The following is a 22500-nucleotide window of genomic DNA, read 5'->3' on the forward strand; positions in this document are numbered from 1 at the left end:
CAGAGCACTGATTAAAAGAGAAATTCTTACCAGTCGCAAAGTCTTGTACACGAAGCTTGTACACGTAATCAGTCCTTGTTTTGCAGAGAAGATGCTTTCCAAAATACGAGTTTTTCTTGCTTAAAATGTCAGCTCTAGCAAAAAAGCATTGACACTGCATGTTTCTAAAGATTTTCCAAGTTTCAACCGATGAGGAAATGGGTAAATAAAGTAAACTTGACGAGTTTTTCAACTCAAAACCTTTTTCAAATTCGTGCTTGCACGCGAAAAGCAAGACATCTTGTTGTCACAACACATGTTTACATACTCTCATGCAAAAATGCCTCTCGGCCAATCAGAGCGCGCGTACTATCTTAGTTATTCTATAAGACTGAAGGGAGTCCAGTTCAGTCAGTAATCATATGGTTTTTTGGGGGCTAATTTGCAATTTCTGAAATTGTTATTACCACTGCGATGATCATGAACATAATATTATTATGTTCATTTAAATTTGTATTTCTACCGTTCACATCATCTTTATGTTTAATTTCATTCCTTTCATCAGTTAAGATGAACTCAACAAATTGACCTGCTCTCAATGTATTGCAGCAATAACACAGAGGCCATGGGCTTGAATCCTGTTGAAGTTCCGATATATATATATTTTTTTTTTGGGGGGGGGGGTTAATTTGCTTTTGCTTAATTTGAAATTACCGCTGGGACGATCATATCTTTATTTAAATTTGTATTTCCGCAGGTCACATCATCTTTGTGAATCATATGAGTGATTAACAAAATTTGTTAATCACAATTTGTTCAGTCAGGAGTATAATAATATTACAGACCAAACTGGATGACACAAAGTTCTGTTACCAATAATCAAAACTACATGCATAACAAAATTAATAATTAAAATAATAATAATAATTAACAATTATTGTTATATGTTAGGCTTTAAAACACAAGAAATTCAGAGAGTTTTTTGCTAGCAGTAAAAACAAATCCATCCAAGTGCATTCGTGCATGATGGCACATACTGTCCAATTACTTTGGCATGATGCATGCTGTCCTATTACACTGTCCTATTAATGCTGAAATCAGGACAGTTGATAGCCAATCAGATTTGAGAATTTTGTTATAGTTCTGGCCCCAGTTTTTGAAACGTTAGATAGTGCTATCCAGTGGATAAATCACTATCCAACAGATACACGTAAATATTAGAGAAACCAATTGCACTATCCAGTAGATAGAGATTTATCTAGTGGATACGGTTATCCACCTTTCAAACAACTGGGGCCTGATTAATATTTGTATTGCTGTGGCTGCCGTCCTTGATTTTATCACATGAGGACGATTGCAAAGAGTAGAAATAGCAACCCTAGGGGTTAAAGAACGAGGTGGTGGAGGGGTTTCTCTTCCCTTTCCACATTCCCTTCCCCATCCCCTTTGATTCCCCCTGGGTGGCACTCCTGGGTTTCAATGGGTTAAAGGGAGTAGCTCCCACAGGTTAAGCACCCCTCTTTAAATTAATACCAGTAGCCTCTTTGGGCCAATCTTTTAAGTATGTATCAGGACCTTAGAGATAAATGGTATTTCCAAAAGGAAGGTGTATGTTAGCACTTTATCTCACATCACTTATGCAAATATATTTATTACACAGATAGTGAAAAGGGTCGAGCTGCCACAAGGGTGGTAAAAATGAGTGCTGAAAAAACAGTAATACATAATCCACACCCTGGAACTAATACAAAGGTGAGTAAAAACAAGCGTAAACAAAACAAGTTATTAAAAAAACGCATGCCAGGTGCTCCAAGTTGTCTCTTTCTGTAACTGGGAAAAGTCATCTGAAGTTATGGAAGTTTAATTCATACCCTCAAGAAAGTTTTATTCTGTCATTAATATCCATGATACTTATGTTTTCTGCTTTTTCTGCTTTATAAACAAAAAAAATGACACAAAGTTGAGACCTGTATACTAATTGATATATATTTTACCACAAATCAGCTTGTTGGTCAGATTGGAGAAAGTGCTGTCTCAACAAAATCTTTCTGCTCCTAAAATCTTTCAGTTGAAATCTCTGTTTGATTCTATAGGCTGTGGAACATTTTATTTATTTTGAAATGTGTGGGGAATCATGGTACTCCTTACTTAGCTCAAACCCCTACTCAAACTTCCCAAAATATTCTTACCTCTTTCAGCTTTCATGGAACATTCAATTACATGTAGCTAGGTCTTGTCTTTTTTCTATACACATTGCCCCAATGTCTTGCTAATACTCATCAGAAATATGTTGTTTGTATTGTTTACATGCAGGAGTATACCTTTAGTTTTGATCACAGTTACTTTTGGGACACAAAAACTGTAAGTATGCAGTCAATTATATAAATGTGCTATAACTACATTGTAATGACAAAATTCAATTTATGCTCAAGTGCTGTAATTTATAAGCATTGTCAAATATATCACACTCCTGCAACCACTGCTATGGAAATTTTGTGTGTAGAGAAAATTCCCTGAGCAGGGCTTCATTTAATATTCCTCTCATGACCATGATTCAGATGTCAGTTTATTTTTAGTAGTAATATTATTGTATCTACTGGACTTTATATTCCTGACTTCTCACTTTAATTTGCCAAAGCATTATCAATGAACTTTAGAACTTCACCAAAAAATAAATATCAAGGAGATACAATTATAAGAAGAAGAAGAAGACGAAGAAGAAGAAGAGAGTGATTTTACTTAACCCGTGAAAAAAGTAGTCCTCCTTAGTTTAATTTTAGCTATTTTGCACTGGTTGTTAGGATCTGTTGCATGTGTCAAGTAAAATTGCTCTAATAATGATAGTAATAATAATTATATAATTATAATTATATTGTTACTATTATTACTATTATTATTATTATTTTACTATCGATATCTGAATCATGCTCATTCGAGGATTTTGTCCTCGGCTTATGCTTTAATTTCAACAGTTTAAATTTTTTTAGTATAAATAAAAACAGACTGTATGAAAAGTTCTTATATCTTTTTCATGTTTTTTTTTTATTTAGGAACAAATTTTTCATGATCTTGGTTCTCCACTGTTAAAAAAAGCTCTGGAGGGTTACAATGTGACCATGTATGCTTATGGACAGGTAAAACTAATAAAGTGCATAATATTCCAACTGGTTTGAAGATGTACTTTTGACAAAGCAGTGAGACAGATGCTCAAATTCTCAGCCAATGGGAGGTGGATGTGACCCAATGATTTACCTCAAAGCTTATTTGTAAAAAGTCTAAAAATTTCACTCCTAGCTACAAGGATCATTAGGTTCATCTCAAACTTTCACTTTCAAAATTAATGTTATTTGAGGACTCAAGAACGTTTTATAGGTGGGGATGCAGGGTGCAACATGCACAGGAAAGCCAATACAGACCTTGCTTGTATGTAGCCCGTTTTAGGCATACAGATAGTGGAGCACGCAATTTATTTTTTGTCCACGCTCCAATATCTGAATGCCTTAAACAGTTTGTTTACAAATTCCTATTTCACATCAATGTCAGCTACATAATGTAGTTTAAAATTTTTAATGTTTCCAAACTTGTCTCCCCATCATGAATGGAATTCTAGTTAAATAAGTCTTTCTCTCCTCACGTTATGGATCCGTTACAGGTCAAAGTTAAATTCAGGTTAGAATGTTTAAACCTAGGTTGATCTCAATTTCCTTTGTCTCCTAGCCCTAATTAATCATGAATCAGGGCTAGCAGACAAAGAAAACTGACAATCAACCTGGGTTAAAAATTTTAACCTGTTTATTATTTTGACCCGTAACAGATACATGAGTGATGTTAGAAGGTAATTGTCAGAATTTCTTTGTAGACTGGCACAGGCAAGACACATACAATGATTGGGACAGAAGAGGAACCTGGAATTATTCCACTGGTAAGAATTAGTACTTTATTTCATGCTAAAACACAGAATTACTCAAGTTAGTCATCGAGGGAGTCTAACCAGAGCTCACATACCAAAAACCTAAAAACACCGCTCGTGCTAGAGTCATTCCGGGCCACTCTCATCATTGAGGTTATCATGTTCAACCTATGTCAAAAACGCTCTTGCTCCAACACTTGCTAATGGCTACATAAGTGTCAATAGACATGATAATAGCAACCTGGAGATTAGGATTGTGGGCTCTTCTTGTCACCTGCAATAAAATTAATGTTTCATAATATTGCTTTTCAGCTAAATCAGGGATTGTTTAAGTATATTGATGAAGCTCCACCAAACAAGCAATTCTTTGTGACTGTCTCCTTTTATGAGGTAAGAAGCTCAGCTGACAGTGATTTGATGGAAATTCAGGTATTATAACTACGGTGTGAAGACAGAGGCCTACAATATAAAGTTACAAATATGGTTCATTTCAGTGTTATAAACGGAAATATCATTACTATGTAAGTGACCCTAATAGAGTACTAAAGTGATGATGTCATAAAAACGAAATTTCTGAAATTATGGGATTTGTCAGGATAATTATTCTGAAAGAACAATGTCCAAGAGGCCTACTTGCCAAAAATGAGCATTTCGGGGCAAATTGTCTCTGAGATGTTAGCCTGTTATACTCAGAAAACTCCATACAATTAAACCCTTCTAATTTGGGGGGGGGGGGGGGAGGGGGGGTCGACCCAACAAAACTTTAGAAGGATTTGTATGGAGTTTCTAAGAATAACTGGGCTACGATCTCAGAGACAATTTGCCCCAAAATGTTCATTTTTGGCAAGTAGGCCTCTTGGACATTGTTCTTTCAGAATATCCTGACAAATCCCATAATTTCAGACATTTCATTTTTATGATGTCACACTTTAGTACTCTATTAGTTTTTGATCAGAGGCAAGAACAAACTTGGTAATTTTTAACCTGTGCATAACTCTTACCCTTTTCCTGGCCAGCACATAAAAAGAAAAAGAACATGAGTGTTTTGACAAGTCCTTTTCTTAAGCCTGGTTTCCGCATGATCATCCAGATCACTGTGATCGCCCCACGCTGAATTTATTCCTGATTCCTGGAATAAGAGTGATGATTTCTGGGTCGATTCTTGGTGTTGATTTACACGATCATCCTGATTGTCCGGATAGAACTCAATTCTATCCAAGTGATCAAGGTCATCTCAGTCATCCGGGTTGTTTGCGATCATTTGGGTGGTGTTTCCATATGATTGTCCCAATCGGCTGAACATTATTAGAGATGATTGGAATGATCCGGACAATCCGGACTATCATCTGGAAACCAGGCTTTAAGTTCACAAGCTTGGATTGAAAGCTTGAACTTCTACCCCAATGTTAAGGTCTTTGCCTGGATCTTGAAGTCTTGGCCTCACTGGTCTCAAGGTCTCTGGATGCCAGACATTTGCACATAGAAGTGGACTGCCTCTAATTTTGAGTTTAGATCTTTTAAAAATAAGGGGGCGTCCTGATGACTCTTTTTGAGTCTGTATTTGACACCTAAACACCCCTAAAAAATTGTACATATACTCTGTAATAATATTTAATGTTTTACATATAATGCAATAGTTAACAAGTGAGTTTTAACTTTGTTTTCCTGACCTTATTTACCATTGTTTAATACTGATGCTTATTATTTATTTGGAATTTATTAACAAATATTATTTTTATCTCTTTATCAGATCTTTCAAGAAATGATTCATGACCTTCTCAACCCAACAGGTCAAGATCTGCGGGTCAGACAGCATCCCCAGTTAGGAATGTAAGGCATTTTTTACATGTTTCATATTTACAAGCACAAGTCACAGAGAATACAATCTAAAAATGTATAATATGAAATATGAAATAAAAAGATACTCATAAATATATATAGTTGCTGGTGCACTTTCATAGTAAAATCTTTTACCTTTTTTTTTAGTTTTTTATTGGAAGGGTTTATAGGCACCATGCACTATCCCCAACCTTGATCGGAAAGAAAAAAAAATGGAAATCCTTCTTGCCCAGGTGGCAAGTAAATTTCAGTTTTCACTTGCCCCCACTTATATATTCCTTGCCCGAAGGGAACACAAGTTACTAAGTTATAGATTATTAAGTGTCTAAGATTATTAATACTTAGATGCTGTACGTGCTAGATACAGAGTAACTACTAGATTTGATGAGTATGGTGATTGGAGGAGTAACACAAGCAAGCAATTTAAAGTGCACTTGGATTTTAAATATATTGATTCATGTTTTCAACCAATTGTGTCACTCATCTTGCAGTCATTAGTTTTGAGATAGTTCCTGTCTGGAAATTATCATTTACCTAGGTGACACTTGCAGAAAGACTCAGAGGACCGACTGACTAGAGGCTAATTTCACTTAACTGCCCACTGGGCCACCAAATGTGTATTTTTACTTGCCCAAGATCAAAATGTTCTTGCCCGAGCAGTTGCGCCTGGGTTTTTTCCTGCCCTGCCTTGAATGCCAAGGGCCATACTTTGTGTGCCTGACTCTTCTAGTCTAGTGCCCCAGCTTGTATTGCTCCTGGGATTACTGAGACACTCATGTATAGATCTAGCAATGTGACAAGGTGACAATTTACCTGACAGAATAGCTAAGAATGTCACAAATTTGTTTTATTATAATTTGCCCATGCACATTTCAAATTTTGTTCCAGTTTAAAGCCCAGCCAGTTTTCAATTATGCAACTTGATTGAGGCACTCCAACAATATAACTAGCCCCTAATACTTATTGTAAATCTACAATAGAGCGGTTTTCACTTGACTGTCGAAAGGGATTGGTTTTGGTTTTGGTTTTGGTTTTACTACGCCCTTTGGTTGGCTAGTGTATTTACTTTGGTTTTGGTTTTACGACAGTCAAGTGAAAACCGCTCTATAAGATTATTATTCCCAGTTTAATTTAATTTTTTTTTTCTGCAGTTTTATAGAGGGGCTTGCAGAACTTGTGGTCCAAAACAATGAAGACATTGCTGGTCTCTTTGAACAAGGCAACAGGGTTAGGAAAATGGCATCTGTTGACAAGAACTCAAGTGGTGCAAGGTACATAGGCTGCATGTAGAAATACAGTCAAATCCCCTGTAAGCTATCACCCAGAATGCAAAGATCTAGTGGTCGCTTACAAGAATCAAACTACAGGGAGCCTCTTCCAAAAAGAGGTAGAGCTGTGCAATATAGCAGCAGCTGGTGGCCCCTGGTGCCTTGCTTTTAGTCTTAATAGGTGACTAGGAAATCTCAGTTTTTGGGTAGAAATCATAGAGCACCCGGCTGCTTAGAATTTTTGTTAGAGCACAGCCTTGAGAGGCCTGAACACATCTACTGTTTTGCAGAGAATTATTGGATGCAATAAAAAATTCTTCGATACTCCAAGTAGTGATTTACATATAGCAAACACTAAGATCAGAACACATGTCAAGTAATGGCTTAAAAGAGGTTAAAAATATTATGGGAGTTTATAAAACCACCACCCCAAAAAGTGGATATGGTCACTTACAAGAGGTAGTCGACAAAAGAGCAACAATTCGAGACAAAATAATTGCAAACAGCAGTTCCTGGCAAGTTACTTCTTTGTGGGCCGCAGGGTTTGACAAATATTTTTGACAAGACTTGTCCCTGGGCAAGTGGCATGTCAAAATCACTTGCCCAGCAGAGTGAGCTGGTTTTCCCAGTTAGTAATGGTAGAGGACAAGCGATTCATTAAACTGTAGCAAAATCAATTCAGGTTATAGTTTAGGAGCCATAATAACAATAACAACTTAAGTTAAGGACTTACATTGAATGACAATGCATCTGAGTGATGTTATGAAAAAACTACTATCACAGGAACATTTGGCCATGCACTGCATATTTTACACTTTCTGACGCCATGTGTTGTGTCCATTGTCAGCCACGAAAACTCTTCTAACCATTTCGGTTGGAACACTCGTCTGCGTTTCTTTGAATCGTATTCCTTCTAAGAGAGGTTCCAATTATAGGGCTATGACTGAAAAAGTTCGGTGTTCTCATCTTCTGAAACTGTTGCAAAACAAGATGTCATTTTGACGCTGGTCTTAGAAAAGTGAGTTAAGCCAAGGATATTCAGTGGTACAGGAGCTGGTCAACACATGTGAAAATTACTATCCAACGATTTTTTAACTACTAATAAAAAACTGTAAACCAACTGCCTCGCTTAAGTGGAAGGTGGGTGCCTGGGATACCCAGGGGCTTCCACTGTGGCCAGCCAGCCCCTAGATAGAAAACTGCCCCCATGGCTGGCAAATCCCCGCAGCCCAGCCATGAGCCCCCATTCCAGGCACCCGTCACACTGATGAAACAGTGAAAGGCAGAAAAATAGGGATGGGAAGGAGGGGAAGACGCTAAATGAACCACTTCACAGACCACTGCACAAACGCTCGATGAAGAACTCGCAGATCCTAGCCGTGTACAAAGCTACCATAAACCATGTGAGCCTGCACTTATGGGATTGACCGCTGGATGCCCGTTACGTTCGTGGGCCGCTTGACCGCTAAGCTTGTGGACCGCTTGACCGCTTAACTTGTGGACTGCTAAACTTGTGGACCACTTAACTGCTAAGCTTGTGAACTGCTTGACCGCTACGCTTGTGACCACTTGACCGCTAAGCTTATGAACCGCTTGACCACTAAGCTCGTGGACCGCTTGACCGCTAAGCTCGTGGTGGTTAACTTAGTTAAATTACATTTAACCAAATTTTGTTATTAACTTTTATCCTCCCATTTTAGTTGCCCCAACATTTCTGCAACACTTGCTTAATAGCTAGATGTGAGGAAATAAGGCGTCATTAACTTTTGTTAATTCAAATAGCCTTTGTTATAATTATCTCTATTTAGGTAAAGGGGTAAACCTGCCTTCATTTGTCAAAGAGTAGGATAGGTAATGATCATGTTTTGTTTTGCAGGTCTGACTGTGTCTTCACTATTCATGTTGAACAGAAGGGCAATGGAGGATCTTCTGAAACAGGAATAAGGTCCAAAATTACCTTGATTGATATGGCAGGTATAATAAAACTGTAACAGACTATTATAATGATCTTTGACATTCCTTTGTGTAACTTTAAAGGTACATTACTTTTTTTCAACAAGTCTTCCTTTCATCTGTGAATACTCATACCGTAATCAAACAATTCTTTTGAATTTTTCTTTAAAACGCAAAAACTTGCAATAAGTTTCTCCAAATAAAAAGTAGGGATGTTTTCACATATTTTAGGATATTATTACTGTAACTTACAGAACACGTTTTAGCTACCCGAAAGTAGCAATTGGAAAAACTAAATCCGAAAGTAATAAGGGTCGTAAATAAAGTATTGCCTGATCTTTCTTCCACTACAATACTGTGTCACCTTTTTCAAGTCTGCCCCCCTGCCCCACCCCTTCTGCTTTCAAAGATATTTCGATTTTAGCAGCATCACCTCAAGGGCAGATTTAGGGGTGGCCGAGGGAACACGGCCACCCCTTTTTCTCTGAAATTTTGTATTATTTTTATAGAATTCTCAGAAAAATAAAAAGTATCTATATAGCTGGCAAGTGGGCAAGTGCCCTGGTCACCCCTTTCTGATTTTTCTGGATACCCCCGGCACCTTACTAAGAAGTCTCACTAACAATGTATCAAATATAAGTTGTCTTTATTATAAATGTTTGGTCGCCTTTTTACATAATTTCTTTTTTATTGTCAAGGGTCTGAGAGGATGGAAGGAGTAGATCTCAATATTCAGAGTGAAGGTGCCTTCATCAACAAAGGGTAAGAATTCACCTTAATTTACCCCTAAATAAAGAAACAGTTTTCTAATCAGAAATAAACGTATCATAAAACTGCTCGGTCTTGTTTTTTCACTCGCTGATTGGTTGAGAGCTATGATCAATGAGAGCACAGACCATTCTTAATCTCTCTCTTATCTTTGACCAGTACCAGACAAGGATTTTATATTCAAACCAAACTTGTCAGGGTCACATGTACATGTAACAAATTTTTCCATTTCTCTGCTTTTAGAATCAGTGCTTTAAATGCTGTGGTCAGTGCCCTAGCGGACCCAAAAAAGAAGGAGGGCCATATACCATACCGAGACTCCAAACTAACTAGAATTTTGCAGGTAGGATTAATTTTACTCCATCTGTTTTAACGATGCAATATCAGTGACACTTATCCCAGGGCTCTTTTGGTTGTAACTGATAGAAATTAACCACTTGATAGAAATGCGATGGTGAATTTTAAGCCTTGTGAATACATGAGAAAGATGTTTTTTTCAGTCTGTGACACAGGCGGTTCGGAAAAAAAAATCTGAGTACTTCCAACAAGATCTTGTTGCTTCGCCTTTCAGCTCCTGAAACCATATGTTAAGGCCTTAAAATCTAACAAGTTTGAATTGTTAAAAAACATGAGCCTTGTCCCCCTAACATTTCTCCGAACTTCACATGCATGACATGCGATCGCAAGGTATTTGTACTATCTCCCTGAATTCTTCCCACATTACAGTGGCGGAGGGGCCCAGGGGACCCGTCCCCCCCCTTTCTTATTTTTACACCAAACTGAAGCCCAAATTGCCGAAAAATTTTGGGGGGGAGACCGCCCCCCCCTCCCCCCCCCCCTCTCAAGGTATGAATCTGGCACTGCATTAGTCCACTTGGAAGGCAATAGTATTCTGGACATTCTTTGTTCACTAGTACGTGTGTGAACCATGTGATTTACTTCTATTTTCTATTTTCTGCATTTTTGAATAGAGAGAAGAAGTCGTTACGTCACGTTGCCATGGCAACAATAGTTCTGGATCTCAAAAAACCGTGGTCCTGCAAAAATGGCGGAAAAAAACGAGAAAATTGACATGTTTGACTTTGCTGTGCATGATTGCACTCAGGAACAAAACGGTAGCCCATACTTTTCTTCCATCGTTCGAATGCAACTGGCCGCCTCTGTCAAGAAAGATTGTTGAGATCCAGAAATTTTGCTACCATTGATAGTAATGTGACGTCACATTCTTCTCCCTATTGATAGTATTTGAATAAAATGGCTGAAAGGTGGAGTTTAATTTGTAGGATTCCCTTGGAGGAAGTGCATACACTGCTATAATAGCAACAGTATCACCTGCTGGTAAGATAGTAACCTACTACCCTTGGTATCAGAGGTTTTTCTCGCGTGCGGTGGGAATTTTTGGTGTTGACCGAAGGCCGACACATCTTCGACCGTAGAAAAGTCTGTGGCACCCAGGGTAGTAACCTACTGGCCTTAGTTGTTCAAAAGATGGATAGCGCTATCCATCGGATAAATCGCTATCTATCGGATAAGTATTAGGGAAACCAATAATTGCACAATCCAGTGGATAGTGATTTATCCAGTGGATAGCGCTATCCACCTTTCAAACAACTGACGACTGGTCACACTTAGGCTGACAAAACAGTCGACATTCCGTGACGCCACTACTGGTTTCCCCAGGAAATGACTTCTGAGAAATGAGCGCAGAAATTCCATACTGATGATGTATCATTACTTAGATCTGGTTAGTGCTTCCGATTTGTCGTGCCACGGGGGAAATTCGTTTCAACCAATGAAAAGCGCTACCTCGATCTTGGTAGTGACGCCTCATCAGTTCGGAATTTCTGCGATCGTTTCTCAGAAGTCATTTCCTGGGGAAACCAGTCGTGCAACAGCGAAATGTCGGCGGATTTCTAACCTAGTTCATATCATAGAAAACGTTAGTTAAGTGTCTGGAGCCCTTTTCTCGAAAGTCCCGATAATTAACGGGCCCGGTAAGCTGTCAGTCCGTTTACATGTACATTAAAGATCGAGGTTTCAATAGTTTTGCATCTAACATGATAAAACTGTCAGTTAATGAAACAAAATGGAGTTGTTTGCTAGCCAGGACCCGCGATCTTATTCTTTATATTTCGATTTGAATATTTGATTTCGGGCCCGTAAAGTTACCGGGACTTTCGAGAAACGGGCCCCAGGCCTTCGCACAAGTACCTGGCTGTCAGAGGTTGTTTTTTCCTTCCTAACAGTCCAGTTTCGAATTTAAAATTACCGCTGAATTTAAACATTAACGATACATTCATACAGGGTTAGCCTCGACGTAAAGTAAAATATTCAGAAATTCTGGCAAGTAAGTGTTTGAAATTTGAATATACACAATTGACTATTTTCCAATTGCCCATAATACACTCTGTTTGCCCCCCAAATTTTGCATAACTTATTGTCTTGAAATGCTCTTGGGAAAATGCAATACTCCCAGGAGCATTTTAAAACAATGGTTTATCCAGAATTTGGGGGGCAAACAGAGTGTATTATGGGCAATTGGAAAATAGTCAATAGACAGAGTAATAAAGAGGTATTTTTGTCGTTGGAATTTGTGAATATATTACTTCAGATTGAGGCTAAGGCTGGAAAAAATACGTCTTCACTTCTTTAATTCAGCGGTCATAGCGAACTCGAAAATGGACTATTCCTAATAGTTCACGGTTAAGCCGTGACAAAGAGACGCGAAGTGCAGAGAAAATAAACCATAATGCAAAATTTACCGAGCTCTGTGAAACCGAGAGCACAGTTTATTTATAGTGTGTCAAGAACAGACCTCTGAAGCTAGGGTATAGTTCAGTTAAACATTTTTAAGAATTTTTTTTCTGTTAATTGGATAATTAACAGAAACTTTGCTTCTTGAATTTTTCCTTGTTAAGATTCTGATTATGAAGAAACTTTGGCCTCTATGCAGTGTGGAAACAGGACGAAAGTCATTGAAAATGCAGCCAAGAAAAATGAGGTACTAAAGTTTTTTTAAGGCCGAGTGCAGCTTTTCAAACGCGCTTTTTTTAAAATCCGCTATATACTACCAGCTAGTGTATATTCAGGCTTGGTCTTTCAGTAGCCTGCCATGAGGACTTAATTTTGCCACAAAGACCAGGATGTGTTTTCTTTCTCTCTCTCTCTGTTACCTCCTCCTCCTATACACTGCCCGTCTTGTTTTCCTATGAAAACCTTTCACTTATTCTAGTTTACTTGGAAAGATAACATTTATAGTCAAAATATTTCCTGTCAAAAGTAGTAAACTCTTGACCACATCTAACAGGCAATTTGAAATAATTTTTTGCAACTATTTAAGCTAGACCGTTTCCGCTAACGAGCTTGTTTTTTGTATTACACAATGTAGCAAGCGGATATAAACTACAATTAATGGCCCTAATTTGCACGAATGATCAAGACCCATGCCGAGTAGTCTCCCTTGAAGCCGTTTAAGTCTCGTCACGCAACGCTCTTCCCCATGTGTCTTGTGGTGGGGGAAGGGGGAGCGTTGCGTGACGAGACAAACAATGGCTGCGTAGGAGACTTGGCCGAGCAGCGCCAAAGAATGAAGGAAAATCAACCTCGTTCCCAGCGTTTGTCTTCCTCCCTTCCCTTAGATTGAGAGGCCTGGGAACAAGGATGCTGTAGGAAAAAGACTACTGTTATAAAACTGAACTAGGAGATACCACTGTTTACACACATTGTTTCTGTTATTCAAATTTGTAAGGACTGAAACAAAAGAATCTTTTTTTACAAGAACCAATGCCCCTTTGGTTGGTACATTGATATCAACAGGTGACGTCAGCGTGAGTATCTCTATAGCGTTATTTAGATGAAGCCTTTTTCTTTTATTTTTGCATTAATCAGATTGAGAACACAAAGATCATTCAGGATTTGAGGAACGAAATATCACGTTTAAGAGAAAAGTTAGCTACCTCTGGTAGAGCAGGAGGAGCAAGCAAGGATGATGTTCAACAAATGGAGGTAAATATTGGTCCTTAAAATATTAGTATTTAGTAATAAATACTGTATATTAGATGGCTCCTGAGCTCTTTTTCTTCTTCTCTTCCGCCTTTGGATTTTATTCCTGTAGGCAAAAGATAGAGCCACCTTGTACAGCAAAATAGACAGTAATACAGGAAAGAACTTCTTAGTAGCTTTCATGTGAATGATCACACTTTTAACTCAAAAGTTAGAACCACTTGTATGTTGTAAGTTGTACCCTTTTCCGCTATCACAGTTTTATCTTGTGGTGTCTTAGGAGCTTATTAAGGATCTTCAGACAGCAAAGAGACAAACCTGGGAAGAACGAGAGAGGTTGTCAGAACACTACGATAATGAACGAAGAATAACACTGGCTAACAAGGTACCAACAGTAGACTCTTGTGGCTGCCTTATTTACTTGATCTCTTGTTTTTTTTTTTTTTTAGATTAATTAGATTGATTCAGCTAAAAAAGCTTGAAAACATCTCTATGGTGCATTGCGGATGCATCAAGTCGCTCGCTTGAAATCTTGAATCCGTCAAATTAGCATTCAGGAGAAGGCAACTACTTTTTGGTAGAAAGTTTTCGCCATTATTACATGATTTTAGTTGCAAAAGAGGTGGAGTCGTGCCCGATACAATGGTAAAACTTAAGGTTCTTAAGAGAATGACAGGCGTATTCCACAGCAATTTGTCAAAACATTATACATTTCTGTTCTGAAAATTCTCGTTTGTCTGGCTTTTCGCTATTTGAATTTTTGTATATCCATGTTCTTTATTGGAATACCATGGTAGAGGTACAATGTTCTATGTTCGTTGTTGTATTTTTTCAGGGAATTTTAGACTGGGTTATGGACAGCACAAAAAGAGACAATAAAGAAGTGCAGGGAAAGTTGATGGCTCTGCAGAAGGAAAAAGATCAGGTACAACAGAACGCATTTCCTTTCTGTCCAAGCCCAATTCTTTGACGATTGATTAGCCCTAACACAGTTATAAAATTTTAACCCACGACTGGGTAGACTAAAGGACTTACTATGAACATTCATTGTCGATCTTGTAAGCACCGGTATTTGTCGCAAAATAATGATCACAGGGCCAAAATTCATGAGTACTGTGGCTTTCAACTGCCTGTCAAAATCTTCGGAAAAAAAATGAACTGGCTCAGGAGCTTTATCAGGTAACTTCAGCTTCACTTTCTCATGGAAAATAGGACGTTCATTTGAGGAGGACATATCTGGTTCTAGGCGAGGTTTTGTCGGCTCAATTTTCCTATAGCTACGCTGGTAAATTTCATTTAAAATTTGGTTTAATCCTTTGCTACAGTTAACTTTTTCTTCAAGGAACCCGAGCCAGACTTACAGTCATGATTATATCTTCGATTCATTTTCGTTCTGGACTTTTAGCTGACTGCCGAGTTTAAAGAAAAGCGGAAACTCGTGGATGAACTGAAAGATGACTTACAATCCAAAATTGCAGATTACTCCAAGATGGCTGAATCTGGTAAGAATGAGAAACAGTTTTTCAGTTTTTTCCCTTATTTCTACATGCACAGGTTGGCCAATGAACCAAAGCCTTCCCGACCCGTTTATATTCTGTTGCGCATGATGCACTTATGTCCAGGACTGCACTATGCAGCGAAAATTTATCAGCAAACTGGGTAGCAATTTTAGCCAAAAAAAGATTAAAGGAAACTGCTTACAGAAATGTGGAATTTCTGCACTCGTGTCTTAGACGTCATTTCGCGGGAAAACCAGTGGTGGAGTCATGAAATGTCGTCTGTTTACTGAGGCTAGAAGAGACCTACGTGAACTAATTTCTATTTTATCGCATTGCGTAGGGAAAAGTAGCGAGGAAGACAACAAATCCAGAGTGGCTGCAATACATGATTTGAAAGAAAAACTGAAGAGTGAGAATGATGAGTTGAAAAGGATTAAACACAAACTGAAAGAAGTACAGGAAAAACAGAAAGCCGAAAAAGAGGTTAGCTTAACTGAATATTCTATGATAAAGAAAAATTTTTACTAATGATATCGAGATAAAACGTTTTGAAGATATATAAATATTTGCTATAGTAATGAGATTTGTTTAAAAGACTGTTTATATCATTGTTGTTTATCTGTTTAGATGATTGTAAATATTATTTTTGTTTTGTGTCAACTTCATAGGAAGCAAAGTCTCAAACTACATTTTTGAAAGGGAATGCGGAATTGCGCTACAGGATAGAGGTATGTGTAAGCTTTCTCAATTTTTTTATTTTTGTGCGGTAGTGCTGCTCTTTCTCGTGCTTCCCACTAAATTGTTGTGTTTTGCCCTAGGTTTTAACGCTTCACACACGGCTTTCGCGCATCAAACTAAATCTTCGCGTTCTGCGGTCGGCTTCGCAGTGAGTTTTCGCGCTTTACACTAAAGGTGTTCGCGCCGCGCGCGTGCTTTTCGCAGCTGGAGTTGTAAGCAAATCAAAAGTATCTGTTAAAACGCCACTGACTGGTTAGCCTTTTGGCTGGATCCTGGGACATAAACTACGGGAACAGAACAAATATCGGTCGTTTTTTCCTCGGAGCCGGATATTGGAGTCTTATGCATGTCAAACCTCTCAACGCAAAATAAGAAAAAAAGATTACTTTTGAAAATTTGTTGTATTGAAATGACATTATAAGTCACGATTTTCCAATTTTATCGTAAATCGTTTGTACTTCTTTTTTAGAGTGAAAGACGTGAAAAGCATGAAAGAGAGAATGCTGCTACATTAGCTGATGAAGTGGACCGGGTTAAAATGGAGGTGGAACAAGAAAAGGCTGAGCTTCAGGTAACCGGGCATTATAACTTTTATTGGAAGCTAGTGAAAAGAAATACCTTTTGTTTTTGGAAAATTTTGTGAAATGGAATTTGCATTTTTTTTTTCGACATTGGTTGTGTTTGAGGGTGCATGGCCATCTAAATGGACGCTGTTATCGCTCTTTAAGTAATGATCCCTCCCCAGCGGTGCGGAGGAATGGTTGGTTAGGGGAGAGGGGTAGGGCAGCCAAACGAAATGCATGATCGGCTTGGGGATAAAAGAACTTAGCCCGCGAGCCAGCTCTACATTTGGAGGAGTCGCGAGAAGTCACGCGAGAGCCGCACGCGAAAGGAGACGCTCCTTTCCCCCACTCCTCGCGGCTTCGTCGCCCGCTCGCGTGTTCTCTTCGCTCTCCGTAATTGGAGAGCCTAGTTGCTGGCTAAAGACAACTTAGAGGCTAACGCTAATGATGATGATGTTATTTTGAACAGCTGAAAGCAGCCGAGGGTGCGCAGTATAGCACTGAGCAGGCCATCAAGTTAGAAATGGAGCTGGTAGAGTTGAAAGCTGAGCGAACTGTCATGTCACTGCGGGTAAGGCCTCACTTCTCCTACAGTCAACACGAATTTTCCTCGAACTTTTCTCAATACTTTTCTTTATTGGCCATCTCCATTATTTTCACGACCTTAATGCTAGATTATCAGGACAAATTGAATGCTTGTCACTCAAAAAGCTAGTGGTTGGAAGACAAAGGGCTGCGAGACAAGTGATTCTTTCTTCCATGCAGGGGTGGACAACAATCGCAGTGAAGGTGTAGCCAGCATGTTGAAATCGTCACTCATTTTCTTAGCGCAGAATATTTAATTTCCCCTCCAGAAACATTTTAGAGTAAAATATTGCACTGCCCATTTTTTGCTGACTCGTAGTGAATTCAGTTATAACCCTGAACCGTATTGTCACAAAAAATGTGTTCAAACCTCATAGCCGTCCAATTGGAAAATCAAAAACTGGTTTACTCATTATAATATCTACGGCTCTACAACGCTAGTTGTGGAAATATCAAGACGAGGTTTTCTTTTTGTTGTTGTTGTGAAACTGAAGTTCTGTAACCAGTTTGCCTGGGTCTTCACAAAAACTGCAAATTTTCATTATGATTTTTAAAAAGTACTTCGATGTACGCCCTATTTTGGCAATGATATGTGTGATCTGCAACACATAGAACGATTAAACAACGGCACAATAATTGATGTAGGCTTCATTTCCGCCGCTTTCTTGGGTCCCCTCCGGGCGCATGCTTATTTCCTGAACAGCGGCTGGTAATCGAGCCTATAAATTGCACTTTATTTGAGTTTCAATGTATTTAGCACGAAAGTACTGCATGTAATTGGGGATACTATATTTACGTCTTCGTCTGAAGACGGGACCGCCATTTACATGGTCATCCGAGCCGCGCGAAGGTCGAGCCATTTGCAGGGAAAAGACAGAGCCCTTATTTCTCAGTTATTTAAGACCCTGAGTATTAGTCCGGCATCTGTAATCGAACCCCAGACCTCCCGCTCTGCAGTCGAGCGCTTTGCCGACTGAGCTAATCCTGCCGCAGTAAACTGATTTGTAGGAGAGTAAATTTTTAAATGCAGAGACGATCATCACAGTTAAATACTCAACTTATGCTTAATTTGCGTATTTAACTGTGATGATCTTCTCTGCATTTATTTCTTGACCCCACAGTTCATACATTCATCATTTCAATTTTTTTTTGTTTCGTGTTTATTCGTTTGTTTCTTTATTATAGATTCAATCTGTAACAGAGGAGAAAAAGCGTTTAAAAGCGGATCTGGAGGAGGCATATAAAAGGCATAAAGAAGAACTGGAAATACAACAGTTACAGCACTTTCAAACATTTAGGAATTACCGAGAGGTTTTCGAGGAGCAGAAGGCGGCCATTGAACAGCGCTATCGAACTTTGCTAGAAGAGGCCATACAGGATGCGGTTTTTCTATCTACAAGAAATCAAGAACTCATGCACGAAAACCAAATTCTCAAACAAGGTGCGACAAATATTCTTCGAAGAGTTTTTTGGAGTTTTAATTAACTCTTGCATTCTTATCTGAGGGTCCCAACAGGGTTCTTCAATTCCATCATCTCGACCCAAATTTTAACTCAATCTCGTAATCCCCGATGGTTATTTTCGGTATCCCGCATCCTGTACATCCTTTAATCCCGAATTTTATAACTTTAAAATCCCAATCCTGGCCTTCAAATAAGGCAAATCGCGAATCGCGAAAAACTTATTGGGAACCTTCTTATCTGTACATGTAGTCAAAACTGTATATAACATCCCTGTATAAAGCAATCACACTGTTGTCTCCGGACAACTTCCCAAAATTGTAAGTTGCCGAATATTTTCTGCAAAGTTGACCTGTATATAGCGGTCACCTTGCTATTTCCCAAGATGGTTGATGGTTGATGATGGTGATGGTTGTACACAGGTTTGGCTGTATTTGAAGAATTGCTGATAAACAAACATAAAGAACCGGCCAGTTTTTATTTATATGTTAATTCTTTTGGAGAGTAAGCGAGGTAACCCCCATATACCGTTTGCTACTAAATGTTTGCTGGTTATAATTTTAATATTTTCGCAGTTTGCTTTCTTTCCTTTTTTTTCACGATCCGCCAAAAATACCTCAAAATTTTCAGTAACATACGACTTCCTGGAAATCGGAAAAATAAATCCCCAGAAAGAAAAATCAGTCTTTCACGATCGCAAAAGAAAGTTCCTGGAAAATACAATGAAAATACAGATAACTGGATTTTCTTCTTCAGCGATTTTAGCGGAGCTCTTGCGCGCGAAGCGCGCCAGCGGAGCACCATGGGTAAGAAAATGAAGTAATCTACCCATCCGAGAAAATTTGGGTATCACGTGACCGTACACCGCCCGCCCGACAGACCGTCCGTCCGCACCACAGGCATTCTAATGTAAAATAACTCGATCAATGACAGGTAGGGCACCCGAAATGCAACTCTAGGTTATTTTGGCGGGAAATCGCCTAGCCATCGGCGTCTTGTAATGCAGAGACAACAAAAGAGTCAATAAAGACGAAAAAGCAAAGCGGAAATTTTTTCTGTATCCGTGTTGTCTAAAGTATTAAGCTTAGATAAATTGTCATGTCCGCAAATTTGGAATATAGAACAATAGAAAGACAGAGAAAAAGAGAAAGTGGGCGACAGACCAGCGAAGCTCAACGAGAAAAAGGGCGACGGAGATTTTAAAAAAATATTTGTGGCGGCGGTGACAAAATGAGAAATGATAGCGGCCAACAATAATGCAAGGTGAAAAAGCGAACGAGAACACGTACGACATTTCCTCTATAAAACGTGTAACCAAGTTTCTGGAAGTTTCACGTTGTAGTCGTGCAAAATAACGGCAATGAAATGTCCAAAAAAGTGTGCTGCACGTGCAAAGTTGCTTTTTTGCTAATTAGTCCTATTATTGTTTTTCACCGTTCTCCGGCGTTGCATGCCTTAGCCGCTTAGCATTACTATACAATATTTTATATTTTGTTTGAACAGACTATAAATATTACCGAGAGCTTCGCTTTTAGCCCTGGCTAAATCTATATATTAGCGATCATGAGGCAACCAGGCTTAACCTTTGACTTCCGGTTTCTTTGCATTGATGTTTTTTTCCTCTTTTTTCAGAAATGGCTGAACTGAAAGATCAGATGTCACTCGGAGGAGCTAAAGTCGACAATGCATAGTGTTGTAACTCCGTAACACTCACAAAACTGAAGATAAGGAGCGTTCACTTAAAAAAAATGAAGTGGCTATTCGGTGCAACTTATTCTCACCCCAGGAGTTGATATCCTCGGATGGAGAGCCCTAGCAGGGGCACAAACGGCTTTCGGCGTTACCTTTTACCATCGGTTACAAAAATGGGAAACTACGCATGCGCAACGAAAAAAAACACGTGATCAATCAGACAGTGAAAGTCTAGACTGGTGAAAGCCAGAGCTCTCTCGATTTTCGACGCTGAGCACAAGGATCGCAACTCTGGGACGAGAATAAGTGCAGTTCGTTTTTTAATCAAGCAAAAAGGGCTTTCAAGAAAAACTTGGCAGTAAATTGAATATAGTTCGGCGAACCTCCTTATGATCGTTTTATTTATTTGCACAGATTGTACTTACCTAGGTAGCAGTTATATTTATAATCGTTCCTTGTAAAACTGTAAAATACCGTGTAGTGACTTGTTTTTAGCATAATGTAGCATAATGTCTAACCCAGATACGTTTCAGTGAAACGCGGATACAGGGCAAGAGGCAAGGTGAATGAGGGCGAAACTCAGCTACTTGGGAGATTCCAGTGTACCTGGGTTATGGTGTTTTAATTCTCGGTAAACCATTGATAATAAAAAATATATATTTTTATAATTTCTTTAGTGCGATATCTTATACCTACGGTGGCCCATAAGGGACAGCACTTTCAATAATAATTTCACAAACATTGTGGCTTATGGGCCACCGTATATACCTCATGAAGGAGAGTAACTCTCCTCAAACGGTTACGCGCTGCGAGGGTTGAAATGTAATAGACTGCTTGGCCACTCCCTTTTCAGTCGGTGGCAAAACTCTTTTTTCAAATTTAGGACAGCAATCGCTTTAATATTGCAGACGATTGTATCGAAGATTAATAAGACTAAACAAAATAGAAAAGCAAGGCAAAAGTAATAAACAAGAGGTACATAGGCGATGACAACGATCACCTATGATCACCTATGCACAAAACGTTTATTTTTCCGCAGTTTGCTACTCGCTAACATGTGGGGTTCGTAACCGCTGCCTGTAAATCACAGGCTTAGAACCAGTGTTACCTCACCTTACTGAGAAAAACAAGATTTAATTATTGCCCGTCCGGTTTGGCCTACCGTTCACACGTATCCGGTGAAAATAGTCACCCAACGCATCTTTTCAACAACGCTCTTAGAAGAGGAGGGTTTTGAAAACGCGGTTTTGCTGTACTCCTGTGGATGGATGAAAACGTAGGTTTTTGAAAACGATCTCGTCACGGTGTTGAATGCCAGTAAATGCGCATGCTCCCGTCAAAGGTAGTACCGTTTTCATTCGCTATTGCGTTTTCGTGGGGACGAGTATAAAGCATTCAAAAACGCGTCGTGTGGACGCGGATTTTTTTGAAGAAGGGGGAAAAATCGTTTTAAAAAAGATGGATTCGTTTGGACAGAGCCACAATATTAGTGACGGAAGACTGGAAAACTTAGCGTCTACCTACGATTTAAAAAGGCGGAAAGAAAATCGATCTCTATCCATCTCTTTATCTTTAATTCGGATACTTTTGCCTGTGTAGGTTTAGAAAAGACCTTCCGGCAATCTGCACCAGACTGATCTGGTCACAAGCACATGAAGTGCATGAAATGTTCAGTCCTCTGCAAACAAGGCTGCCACTAGCAGAGCCAAAAGCTCAGTATTTTCTAGCCGCAAGTATAGTGACGAAAATTAAGAATTATTCAAGCTTAAAGCTTTGTAGTTTCTATGTAAAACACATAAATTTTAATGACCGTTTTGTATGAAATTTCATTCTTTAATTTCTTCACAACTGATTAACTTCATCGTAAGAACAATACTTTAGTTAAATCTACCCACCCTTGATTTTTCAAATCTATTTTTTTTTTGGTTCCCGGCAACGACCGTTTTTGTATATGAACTTTTCTAGCTTAAGTTTTCGTTGCTGTATGTCAGTGTTCTCACGTTGAAAAAAAAAATTGAATTGCAAGGTGATTTCACCCGACAAAGTATACCAATATAACATGCTGCTTAAAGCTCGTACCCAGATCTCTTGTACATCTCTTGTACGGAATCCATGTAAGAACCAACTATGGGAAATTCACGTTTAAATATAGGGCGGCTCTGCATTTGGGAAACTATTCCAAAAGAATTGACGTCTCCCCATAGTTTTGCCTGTAAAACCTTCCTATTACAAAACCAATGATAG

General features: G+C 38.8%; 1 protein-coding gene across 2 annotated transcripts in view; it reads left to right on the top strand.

The window, feature by feature from the left end:
* LOC140948226 (kinesin-like protein unc-104) overlaps window positions 1-21007 on the top strand; it is a 24075-nt gene extending 3068 nt beyond the window's left edge. The window contains exons 3-24 of one of the 2 annotated variants that reach the window (XM_073397449.1): window positions 1640-1731; window positions 2293-2340; window positions 3030-3113; window positions 3839-3901; window positions 4202-4279; window positions 5640-5719; window positions 6880-6999; window positions 8873-8970; window positions 9648-9711; window positions 9961-10060; window positions 11001-11055; window positions 12636-12718; window positions 13606-13722; window positions 14000-14104; window positions 14555-14644; window positions 15125-15221; window positions 15559-15701; window positions 15887-15946; window positions 16426-16527; window positions 16989-17090; window positions 18290-18545; window positions 20197-21005. In XM_073397449.1, coding sequence (XP_073253550.1) covers window positions 1640-1731; window positions 2293-2340; window positions 3030-3113; window positions 3839-3901; window positions 4202-4279; window positions 5640-5719; window positions 6880-6999; window positions 8873-8970; window positions 9648-9711; window positions 9961-10060; window positions 11001-11055; window positions 12636-12718; window positions 13606-13722; window positions 14000-14104; window positions 14555-14644; window positions 15125-15221; window positions 15559-15701; window positions 15887-15946; window positions 16426-16527; window positions 16989-17090; window positions 18290-18545; window positions 20197-20255 — 2096 coding nt within the window. In that variant the 3' untranslated portion in view covers window positions 20256-21005. Of the gene's footprint in view, window positions 1-1639; window positions 1732-2292; window positions 2341-3029; window positions 3114-3838; window positions 3902-4201; window positions 4280-5639; window positions 5720-6879; window positions 7000-8872; window positions 8971-9647; window positions 9712-9960; window positions 10061-11000; window positions 11056-12635; window positions 12719-13605; window positions 13723-13999; window positions 14105-14554; window positions 14645-15124; window positions 15222-15558; window positions 15702-15886; window positions 15947-16425; window positions 16528-16988; window positions 17091-18289; window positions 18546-20196 lie in introns of both variants that reach the window. The other variant, XM_073397448.1, reaches the window with a different exon arrangement.
* The last annotated feature ends 1493 nt before the right edge of the window (window positions 21008-22500 follow it).

Source organism: Porites lutea, chromosome 9 (genome assembly GCF_958299795.1).
Source record: "Porites lutea chromosome 9, jaPorLute2.1, whole genome shotgun sequence".
Taxonomy (NCBI): Eukaryota; Metazoa; Cnidaria; class Anthozoa; order Scleractinia; family Poritidae; genus Porites; species Porites lutea.